This window comes from Agelaius tricolor, unplaced genomic scaffold (genome assembly GCF_023055355.1).
Source record: "Agelaius tricolor isolate 1412-34295 unplaced genomic scaffold, bAgeTri1.0.p SCAF_5, whole genome shotgun sequence".
Lineage (NCBI taxonomy): Eukaryota > Metazoa > Chordata > Aves > Passeriformes > Icteridae > Agelaius > Agelaius tricolor.
The window spans coordinates 36,817,097-36,828,581 of record NW_027269265.1 but is presented as its reverse complement, the minus strand read 5'-3'; the positions used below and the strand labels follow the sequence as shown (position 1 = coordinate 36,828,581).

General features: G+C 38.3%; 1 protein-coding gene across 1 annotated transcript in view; it reads right to left on the bottom strand.

Moving 5' to 3' along the window:
• Window positions 1-1,627: 1,627 nt before the first annotated feature.
• LOC139590621 (cytosolic phospholipase A2 epsilon-like) overlaps window positions 1,628-11,485 on the bottom strand; it is a 32,895-nt gene continuing 23,037 nt past the window's right edge. The window contains exons 13-21 of the mRNA XM_071428372.1: window positions 9,811-9,947; window positions 8,419-8,641; window positions 7,373-7,487; window positions 6,499-6,636; window positions 6,117-6,224; window positions 5,130-5,321; window positions 4,509-4,678; window positions 3,308-3,494; window positions 1,628-2,430 (exon numbers count right to left, since the gene is read on the bottom strand). Of these exons, the coding sequence (XP_071284473.1) occupies window positions 2,222-2,430; window positions 3,308-3,494; window positions 4,509-4,678; window positions 5,130-5,321; window positions 6,117-6,224; window positions 6,499-6,636; window positions 7,373-7,487; window positions 8,419-8,641; window positions 9,811-9,947 (1,479 nt within the window). The 3' untranslated portion in view covers window positions 1,628-2,221. The remainder of the gene's footprint in view (window positions 2,431-3,307; window positions 3,495-4,508; window positions 4,679-5,129; window positions 5,322-6,116; window positions 6,225-6,498; window positions 6,637-7,372; window positions 7,488-8,418; window positions 8,642-9,810; window positions 9,948-11,485) is intronic.

The following is an 11,485-nucleotide window of genomic DNA, read 5'->3' as shown; positions in this document are numbered from 1 at the left end:
TTAAAATCATCCCTGCTATTGTAAAAATTAACAGATCAATCAATTTCAAAATAATCTCATTTCACTTTACAATGAATTGAGAGCCCATTGATAAAGGTAGCTTCAATGACATGACATAATTTTATTTCCTAAAATATTTGGCACTTTAAGACATTCTAACCTAAGAACTAGATGTCACCCAGACAAATTTTGAACACATTAAGGATGGGTAACTAACAGATCACAGAAGCAGCAGTAAAAGAAAGTTAACCCAAAAGGAAAATATTCCTAGAGAGATGGCAAAAGCTCGATTACAAGGCTGCATGTTTTTATCAGTCATCCTGAATATCTTGAAATTAACAATTATTTTTATATATATAACAATCACTATTGGTACTGTGTTTTAAAAAGACAATATTGAAACACTGGGGAAACTGGAGAGCTTGCGTAGTAGGAACTCTCAGAGAGGGAAAGGCAGCCAGCAGGACACAAAGAAAAGCAGCATTAACCAGTTTCAGGCCGCATATTGCACTTAACTGGCTTTTTTCCATCCTGTTGTTGAGCAAGTTTGCCCTGTAAAACAGATTGAAGCATCTTCCATCCTACTTTGTTTCATTTCCAGCAAAAAGGTCTAGAAAACCATGACAGTAAACCAAAAGATATCTCTAGAATGAACCCAGAAGCATCCCATGAACTAGCTATTCTAGTGTACTGAAGCAGAACCACAATTACAGCTGCCTCACACTTGGAGGGACAATAATCTAGATTTAAACTTACAATATTGTACCCGAAATCAGGGTTACACTGTGCTCTTTCAAGAGTTTTGGGTATATGAGCACGATGAACATGCTCATAAGTGAAAAACATTGCCCTCTCATTCTCCCCCTCCACCCAAATGGCTCTTAGATGCCCATCAGATGGTTAATTTTTTAGGAATAAATCAAATAATCCTTTTCTACCATTCATTACCTAGAACTTCATTCTATATGAAATAAATTGTCGTTTCTGATGATAGTCAAGACTATCCTGATCTCAACACTAACTCTGCCCTGCTGACTGTCTGAATTTCCACACAACAGTGGAAATCTTTTATTAACAAAAGGAAGCTGATCCAAAACATTTTCTGAGCTCCTGTGACTAATCTCTTCATGAATCACAGCTCCACAGTGCAAGGCTGATGTTGTGAAAGACTGAACTTGTGATCTGCCTGTTAGAGAGTTGTGAGAGGAGTCTTGGCAACTACAGTACCCTAGAAGACCCTAGTCCCCCTGGAAGACCTCTAGGATTTTTGATAATGAGAAACCAGTATCTCAGAACAATCCCTGCAAAGACCATTCTCCTGTAAGTGTTGAACAGGTGTGAAAGCTATGAAAGGGTCTCTTGCATTGCCCTATTCTGCACAAACAGCTAGCAGCCATTTTCCATCTTAGGAAACACTGAGAGAAATCACAAGGTCATCCTTCAGGAACAGTGAAGGCAGGTAAAGATGAGTGAGACAGGACAATCAGCAGAAGCTCCAAGAGAAAAGTGAAGGAAAGTTGGGAAATGCATCTGTTGGATCGGCTACTGCTTAGGCTAAATCTAAATGGTTCTGGGAACAGCAGCTCAGAGACAACATGTTTGATCTCCTGAAACAAAGATGATCTAATTCAGGGGTAATTCTTTATTGATGGTGAAAAGTGAATAAATTTTAACAACACTGATACTAACTTCAGAAACTTATATTCAAAGACTTGTGAAGACAGTTAAATAAAAAATCTCATAGCAGACAGACAATCAAATCAGAGAGGACAACCCTTCAATAATTAAATAAGCAAGACCAGCCCAATGAATTAGTTATTTACAAAAAAAATTACCATTCAAGGGATTGTTGTCCTGTCACACAGAAAACACACCATATAAATACTCTTTTGATACAAATTTTAATATGCCACATAATTCATTATTATCTTCCACAACATTATAATAATTTATATTGAATATATGTAACAATTAGTAATGTAACTTGGTAAAAAAAACTAAAAACAAATTTACTGCTTTGAAGTTTGTTTTGGATTAAACCACTGGTAAATTCCAATCTGTTTGTCTGAAGAGCCATGTAAATAGGGTGGAGTCCAGAATGTCCTTAGGATGATGTGATTTCCACTGCAAGTATCACTGTTAAGAATCAAACATCTTGACCTCACCAAACACAGACAACCCAAGAAATACCACGTGAAAGACTGAAGATAGTGTGTGGTGGTTAAAAATTCCTCTGCTTCCTCCGTGCCACTGCCAAGCGCAAGGCCTGAATAATCAACTTCTCGTTGTTCAGGACGTTGTAATCTGTCAGTTTCACCAGTTTGTCAAAATTCTCTTCACTGAAACACACCTCTCTTGTTGTAAATGGGGAGAGGATGCTGGAGACATCAACTTTGCCTTCAGCCATCTCTTCAGGACTCCTTTCCACACCTAAAGGGACAAACCACAGGGAGATGCACCAATAAGGTTTTATTGCACTATGTGGCTCCTATCAGTATTTACATAATTACAGGCAGAAAAGGGAGACTTGGAAGGAAAGATATAATTTGCCAGAGGCAAGTAAAAGTACTGTGCCAGTAGCACTGTATTCTTCAACCTCTGGATCAGGCCTCTGTCCAAATATGATTTTACATCATTTGACATTTACATCACTCAAACAGCTTGAAGTTAGAAAAACATTAGCAGCAGCAATGCTAGACCACTGCTGGGACAACATAGACTTTTTTACCCAACTAGAAAAGCACAAGCAAAAAGGAAAGCAGATACTCTTATACTAGACAAAACAATAGCCACCTCACTGAAAGATCAGGAGAAATAATTGCACTCAGACAGAGGACATAATTCAATTAAAATCAAAGATCTCTGCCCACTCAAACCTCAGTCTCAGAGATTACTTTTAAATATGTGAAAAAAACTTGAATGAATGGGTTTCACACCAAAACCAGCAGAAGGTTTTTCCTTGTCTTTTTTGGAAGCAGCAGCACATGACAAGTCCATGTCTGTAGAGTAAAACATCTTGTGTTGAGAACCTACCCCTCAAGGTGTAGAAGTATCAGAATTTTTGCTTTCATACTACCTCTTGTGAAATAAGTGCTTGTGTTTTAAGAATCTCAAGTGCTTTAAGAGAGATTCTGGAGTTCATATAGTTCAGATGTCCTGAGACAGAGCAGTTATTTTTTTCAGTGATGAGACCCATGCTGGCATTGGAAAGGTCAGAGATGACAGTGACAGACACATTAGATATGAAATTGAAAGAATTCACTAGGAAAACAACTTTTTATTAAAACTGCTATCACAGATGACTCACCAGGAGCTTTATATTTCTTGAAAGTGTCATTTACTAGGGGAAAGAAAAGCACTGTTGGAGCTTGTGGACTGTCAGCCTCTTCAAACACATAGCATTCCTTCAAGTTTTCCCTGTCTTCCTCACTTATCTCAATTTTGGGAAACGGAATTTCTTGCTCCAAGAAGTACTTCGCAATCTGATCCAGAGGCTGGATGAAAGAAAAAAGATATATATAAAATTAATACAAACAATCAAAACTGATACAGAGACCTGGATATTTTAAATTGCAGCAGCTAACAGGAATATCCCAAGGTTTGAATCTCCCTCTGTCAAGATATTAAATTTCAGATGGAAACAATCATAACCACACCAGACATTGCAGCTTATCTTACTTTCCACATTGCTTTAAGCAAAACAAGAAAACGGTCACTGTCTCTGAACTTGAAAATTAATCCAAAACCCACAGGTCTGATTTTATGATTCCATTGAAAGAAGTTCATAAGGGGAAGGCAAAGAAACTACAAGAATGGAGAGGGAACTCATCAGTCCAGATGACTCTGCATCATTGTCTTAACTTCTTCATTATTTACCACTTTCCCAGTCTGTCCTCTGCATAATTGATGTTCCTTGATAATGACTCCCTATTAATAAACCCACTTACCAACATATTTTGTGACCTCATAAAAAATGTTAACAGCTATATTTACTATAAACCTATGTTTATTTTTGTATTATTATCATTATATATGCAACACTAACATACTATTTTAAATTGTGAATCAATCTGGCATTAGCCCTACATTTCTATAGGAGTGGTATGAGATATAAAGGCCAAGACAGGTTTTCTCATTTAGTCAGTTAAAGTGTTTTCAGGGATTTCCATTGCCTTTGTAATTTGTTCAGTACAAGGATAAACAAAATCAGTAGCAGAGTTTCAGACTACTCTATCAGTTTGTAATATAATCCAGAATATAATCCATCAGTTTTTAAAAACTACTGGATCCATTGCAGTGAAGACCTTGATGATTTTGAAATGCCTATATCCATCATCATTTTCTAATATCCTTTTTAGTTACTGAGAAATCAATTGCCTAATGATCTAAATAATAAATTAGATAATAATAATCATCATCATCATCTAATTCACACTCCAATACTGACAATTGGTAGAGACCAAAAGACCATGAAGGAAAAAGATTTCAGATACCATGGCTTTCCTTACCAGTGTTTGGGACCCTCCGCTGTAATTCAAATGGAGGATGACATCGACCTCCCTCTTCGATCTCAAAAGTGGTGGGTAGCTGGTATTAATGAAAAAGCCAGTATCAACCAGGGAGAGCTCACTGTCTGCTGTTTCCATCAGTTTATTTGGGAAGGAGTCTATCACTGTGTCTGAAACGTAATTATTTCTCATTACTACAAATAAATCACAAGAATGGATTTCTCCTCTGAAGGGAGGTAAAGAATACAGAATCAAGAATTTTGTCCTCACTCTAGCTGTACTTATTTACAGGAGTAAGTGACATGCTACTGCTTTTTCCTTCCCCCTTCCTGAGCACCTCATGTTGCTTTAGCCCTAGAGGGGTGATCTCTCGTGCTGTCTTAGCCTGAGCTCACTTTATCCACAGGAACATAATCCTCAGACAGCCAGATACAATTTCACTTTTGAACACCTCCCACCAAAACTGAAATGCTGTTCAAATCTGGCTTTCATGTTTTCCATTTTTAAATGGAGAAGTGGCATTTCAGAAGTCAGTCTCAGCTATTTGTTGGAAATCCTAAGTGAATTCTGAAACCTAAACCTTCTTAGAATATTACTGAAAAGCATGCTGGTTTACTGTGCCTTTCCAGGTAGAAAATCCTTCACTCTCCAGGTACTTGTTATGCAGCTGGAAACCTCTGATAAAATTGGGATACTGTGCAATGGTTGGGCGTCCTGTTAAGACATCTCGCAGAGTGGAGGAGAAGACACTCGAGGGAGTGAAAAGACACGTGTCTACTTCATAGGGATTCACAGACAGAAAGGGTTCTTCTGCTACAAGATGGAAAGAAGACATTTTAAGTTTAGGATAATTTTCTGAAATGACCAATATTTTGAAAATTGGAGTGACTAATAATGACAGGTATCATCATCCCCCACTCCAAAGTTAATCAAACATAGTTATAAGCCCTTAAGTCTATGCCACCAAATAAAATTCAGCATTAGACAGTGAATTAAATGACCAGCTACCTGCAGGCAGCAGGCTGCAAGGCAGTAAGGATCACCTTCCACTCTAAGCTTCCTTTAATGATGCCCAGCTCTACTGTAGCATATGGTGGAGGGGAAAGAGCAGTCCCAAAATATACAGGAGACCTGTCAATAGGACACCTTCAGAATGCACGTGAGTGTCACCCAGCCTCAGCATCAAGTTAGGAGACCAGTCACTACAGGTTCCCTGTGCAATTAACAGCAAGAGCAAGCTTTCCCCATGGGTAGTTCAGTGGAGAAATCAGCCCTCTGCAAGAGCCATTTTCTCTACCCATGTTATTACTGGCCAAGGAGGAGCATATCCTAATTTAACAATCTCAAGATGTGTTTTTGATACAACATGATTTCTATATGTCTGATAGAGACTGGTTTTGTGTCTCTATGACCTTCAGGAAAAGGTACAGCTTTTATACAGCTTTTCCAAAGAAGCTCAATTTAGTTTTAAATCAGGCAGAAAAAAATTCTTAGTTGGCATCTCTGCTTTTCTTTCCTCATCTTTTACTCTCTGACTTAGACAGCATTTCTTTATGTATTAGACATCTTCACAAAACACCAGTAGTGAAAAAAAACTTAAAGTCTCACCTATATCTTTTACTCTGTCTCTGGTCCATCTGCACCAGAAATCTTCTGAATCAGCAGCCAAATTCCAGACATACATCACATCTATGGAAAATATACTACTCCACATGCCTATAACGTGAAAGAGGAATAGAAGCTGATTGATGGAGTGACCTCGGAAGAATCTTAATTGATACATACCTTCAGTTCTTCCCACTGGATACTTCCTTTCTGTCTGTACAGATGCCTTTGTGGGCATACTTCATGAGTACATCCTTGCTAGTGTAAACTCACACCTGCTCAACCTGTCTGCTGGTGTCTTCCCAGTGGTGTCCACCACAGACCATGTGCTTGCCCATAACAGCTGTCTCTCCAGTAGACCAGCTTTCCCCAAGGCAACAGTCACCTTGCATATAGCAGATCCGAGTCTCTGAGAGCTTCTTCACCATCCTTCCCATAAAGAATTGACTTCCAAAGTGCTCTGCACGAATAGATGCTCCGTACTTCAGCAGACCAACTTCATAAGGAGTGAACTCCAGCCACTCTATGGCAACAGCAGCCAGACCATGAAAAAGCAACATGTTAGACAACATGTTAGATGATACTAAACAGAAGAGTTCCAGGAAGCAAACCCAATGAGAAAGACACTGGCTAGTTCACAGCATGCCATTCACCAGCCATGGCTGTATCTGTATTGCTGGCGGTACTGATGCCATGAGGTCCTTCCACATTGTGGCAGGGCAGTTCCAGGCTATGATAGAGCAACCTCCAGCAAAAAAAGCCCTGGTCTGAATGAAACCACAGGCATTCCCATAATAGACTTAATCTTACCCCAAAGTATGTGTTGCTCATGCATAACTTGTTGCCTTTAGAGCTCTAGTGACAGAGAGCTTAGCATTCACTTGGTGTCATGTACTTTGCTGCTCATGTTAAACAAAAACTGTGAAAACTAATAGAGGAAATAGTGATTTTCCTGCCATTGGACCCAAAAATTCAAAATGCTTTCTTTAATTGTTCAAAATAAGACCAAATGGAACCATACAAGAATTTGTTTCATTCCAAGGCTTTTGTGATAGGATAAATTGTGAATTTGGTTTTGTTTTGGTTTTTTTTTTAGTTTTGGCCACTATTATCTGAAAATTTATAGACTTTTTGGGGGGTTTTATTTGCAATTAGAATTAAAAGACTACTGCATTAATAAAGCTGTTTATATCCACATCATCTTAGTTTAGACCATTTAAATTATAAATTTGTTAAGAAATCTAAATCATAACCATTACCTCTGAATGCCTGGGCACTATAGTTGGACTTGAGGTTGATGGCCACATAGATGGGCAGTGGGTTCTGGCCATTATCCACTGCCTGACGCTGGTCCGAGAGTCTGTGCTCGTCTTTCTGGTTTTGATTTAAAAGGGTAAATGGAATGAGGTGTAAAACAACTTGCACTTCAAATAATATAATGTGAATTATCAGCCCTATCCAGCCTTATCTAAGTTCTCCTTTCCATTCCATGGTAACTGGATTGTTCCGAAATATCTGTCATGGGAAATTCCAAACTTGGCAAGTATCCCATAAGAAGCAGCTACACCCTGTATGGGTTCTCAGATTTTGAGATATGCAGAGAAGTTGATTGTAGATTCAGACAGGAAAAAAAAGAAAAACAACGACAAACCAGTTCCAGGAAAAATCATGCAGCTAAGTGAAAGGTAAAGTTCTTTCCTTGGCTAGGTCTTAGCAAAGAATTTATCGTATTTTAAGGTATTCTGCAAATATATACATCTTCAAGAATATATGCTATTGCACATGACAATTTAAAACTTTATTGTATAAACTTCAACCAGAAGGAAACTGTTTAAGATGCACTATTTTTAAATTAACAAAATTTCTTAAAACTTGGTGCCATATTTAGAAAATGGTCTTTCTCACTATGTGAACCATATGCAGTCTATACCTAGGTCACTTTATAAATGCATATCTTAATTTATGCTGGAGAAGCAAATTAATTCAAATTTTTAAGTGCTTCTTCTAGTCAGAATATTTTATGTCCAAAATGATTTATTTACAATTCAAAATATTTTTTCTCAGGATACTTCTCTCTTTAAGGAGAAAGAACCCCTTTAACTGGTATGACATGGCTCCTTCAGTTCAAGGTCAAGCTCTCTTTAAATCTAGAGCAGTATTTTAATAATGGATCTGAATATATCATATTTAATCAACTGCTAAACTAATTATTTGCATCAGTATTAGTGAATGGCATGCAGGATTTATTTTCTTCTCCACTGTATCTATAGAAGCTCAGCAGTTATGTGAAAGAAAGGAGCAATACCTTATCGTGTAGCATGGATTCAATGACAAGACCCCAAAGGTCTATGAAAGAAGTGTTATGTCCTTCTTTAGTCCTCTCCATCAGGTCATTGTAATAGTACTTCAGACAATCCAAAGAAAAACAGCAGATCTTGGATTTGGTTACTTGCTTGCGAGCTTCCTTGATTGCATCCTCCAGATATTTTTGTGACCAATTAGCATCTTCATATAAGTTTGCCATGGTCCTGAAGAAATGTTAGTAGAAAATAATGAAAGAGACATAATGCTGTGGTTTGCTTTTAGAAAACAGATGTGCAACCTATTTGCCTGTTCCTTAATTCTTATGGGGTTCACACTTAAAATACTCTCATTTAAGGAGCAAACAAAATCTCCAAGCTTTCCAGGTTTGCATGTAATAAAATGGGTTCAAAAATTACCTTGAAATTCAAGGGAGAAAAGAAACCAAGACCCAAGGCTTTCAAATTCAAAGGTTCCACAAGTATTCATCTAATCTATTTCTTGGAAGATAGGGAGTATTCTAGGGAGCAGTCACTACTACTCTGCTTTGGTCCTGCATTTGTTCCCATATATCTGCTAATGACTTCTGCCACCAAGAAAACTGGGCAGTTTTGGGCATGTCCTCGTATGACCATTCTTACCTGTCCCCTTGAAATCATAACACAGACAGGTACATTCAGATCTCCACCTACATACAGAGAAGTTAAAAGAAAAACCTACCATTGAAGTTTGGACTTACATAAAGTGACCCACAACTCAGTGAAAAAAAATTCTCCACTTCCAAACAGGTGTAGAGGAGTGGGGGTACCTAGAACCTACTTGATTAAATACTTCAGTTATTTTAAGTGTGGCATCATCTGCTCTATGCCCACTGGGAGAAGAGAGCACTTCACAACAAGCCACTGTATCTGCAGTCTCTCCAAGGTCAGTAACTTGATATCATTTGTTGGCCTTTTGTGACAATATTAATTCCTCTAGCCCCAAACACATCTTTTACCAGAGGGAGATGCACTGTAAATCCAAAATGGAAGTGAGAATAACCAGCAAATGGCAGGCATAAATTCTTCTTCCCATCTTTCTTCAATTTCCAGTCTAAAGACAAATTCATTGTATTTAGTCTAAGGTATAACTAATACAATATGAAAAGGGAACAGAGCATTTAGATGAAGATAATAGGCATAGACTGAGTCAGCGAGCTGACAAAAGCAGTTGATGAGCGTGATGATTGATCTCTTACTCAGTATGTTTTGTTTCCTTGCTCCAGGTGGACAGAGAGTAGATTGTGGGCAGAATAGAAATGCTTTTGCCTTGCTAAGTGCCATATAAGCTAACAGCTTTGTACAGAGTCAACAGTATTGAGCAGAGAACACAAAAAGCTTGTTTGCGTCCCTCTCACCATGTGGTACCCGATAAACCCCCGATGTAGGAAATGCAGTCCAAGAGGTTGAGTTTCTGGAGGCCCAGCAGGCTGCCATACATCGCTGTGAGTGATCGCGTTCCTCCCCCGGTTGTTGTGATGGCCACCACTGGCACCTGGTCAACACAGCAAGGGAGAAGGAGCAAAAGCTGTGCATGAATTAGACACAAACAGCCCTTACTGCAGAAATCAGATAAAGGTCACAGGCATTGATACAAGCAGGGATGCTGCTTGGGATGGAAAGGGTGTGATTGCTGCAGAAGGCTTGTTTGCCACCACCTGACTGCTGCAAGAAGGAAGGCTTATGTCTTACCCTCTCTGATGGGGTGAGAAGGTGTTTACTTAACATACAACTGGAAATCAACCTCACCACCCTGGAATTTTTCTCAAAGTGTATTATTAGCAGCTGTCACAGAAAAAACACAGGATTTACCACACTGGTGCCAGGTTAGGGATCCATGATTCTGCCTCTAACAATGACCAGTGTCACACAGGAATGCACAGCACCCTGTAATCAGCCAGACCACACAATAGCCAAAGTCTTCCTGGCCCCCGGCCATCAATTACTTTATGTCCTGAAGCACAGTCATTGATAGGGTTTCCCCTTCCATAAGCCAAGTGTAATTGAAGAGACAGACTATTCTTCTCCTTATCTTTTCCTGATCTAGTACACCCTCTGCTTCCGTTAGCAACCAGAGTGTGGATGCTTACACACCCCATGGAAAATGTCTATTTATACCTTTCAAGTATTAGCTTCTAATTTGATAAAGGAATCTGTGTTCCAAAGTCAATGAATAGAGCCTGAAGGAAATAATTCTCCTGCTCTATGAAAAAAACAAAAGCTCAGAAAAGTGAGAAAACAGATGTTCTTCGTACACTAAACTCTTTTTAAATATAGGAAATTTTATAAAATAATGAGGAAAATCTCATAATCTTGGCTAAAGTCAGAATAAACTCCAGAAATTATATTCTGGGGTTTACGTTTTCTAACCTATTTTTTTATAAGTTAAAACACTAATGATTTTTTTTCAGTTCAAATATAAGTCAGCTAATAAAGTAGAGGGGATATTTTCCCATATTTCTGAAGTTAAACACATGAATAGGAGAGCCACAGTAATTAGGCCTTTCAGAAAACCCTAATTAGACCTTTCAGTTTTCTGTGTGTGAGGAAACTCTCAGACAGCTTGTAAAAATGGTTGAAATGTTCTTTTCAGCTTTGTTGAAAACTTTGTTTCCTGTATTATTCTCTGTTCTGAAATGCAAATTAATATTTTTGACAGCACTCTTTTTTTTTAACTGTCGGCTAAAGAGTGTTCTTGCTGTTGGTATGTATGTACTTTTCTGATTGTAAGCAACCCAGTTAGGCATCAGCAATTGCAAAGCTTATGACTCAATTACAGGGCAGGAACAGGGTCTAGAGTGATACAGCTAAACTTACAAACAGCTATTTCATCTACAACTCAGTGATACTGTAAGATCCACTCTTCTTTGCCAGATTGATAGCTTTATTCTATCCCTCATTTTTCCCAACAATACAGCTATTTTGCTGCAGAAACCACTCCAAGAATTTTCATTCAGATGTCTGTGAAAATTTTTCTTTCTTCCTCAACACCCTTTACACACATGCAATGGCTACCACCTCATTTCTGTGTTA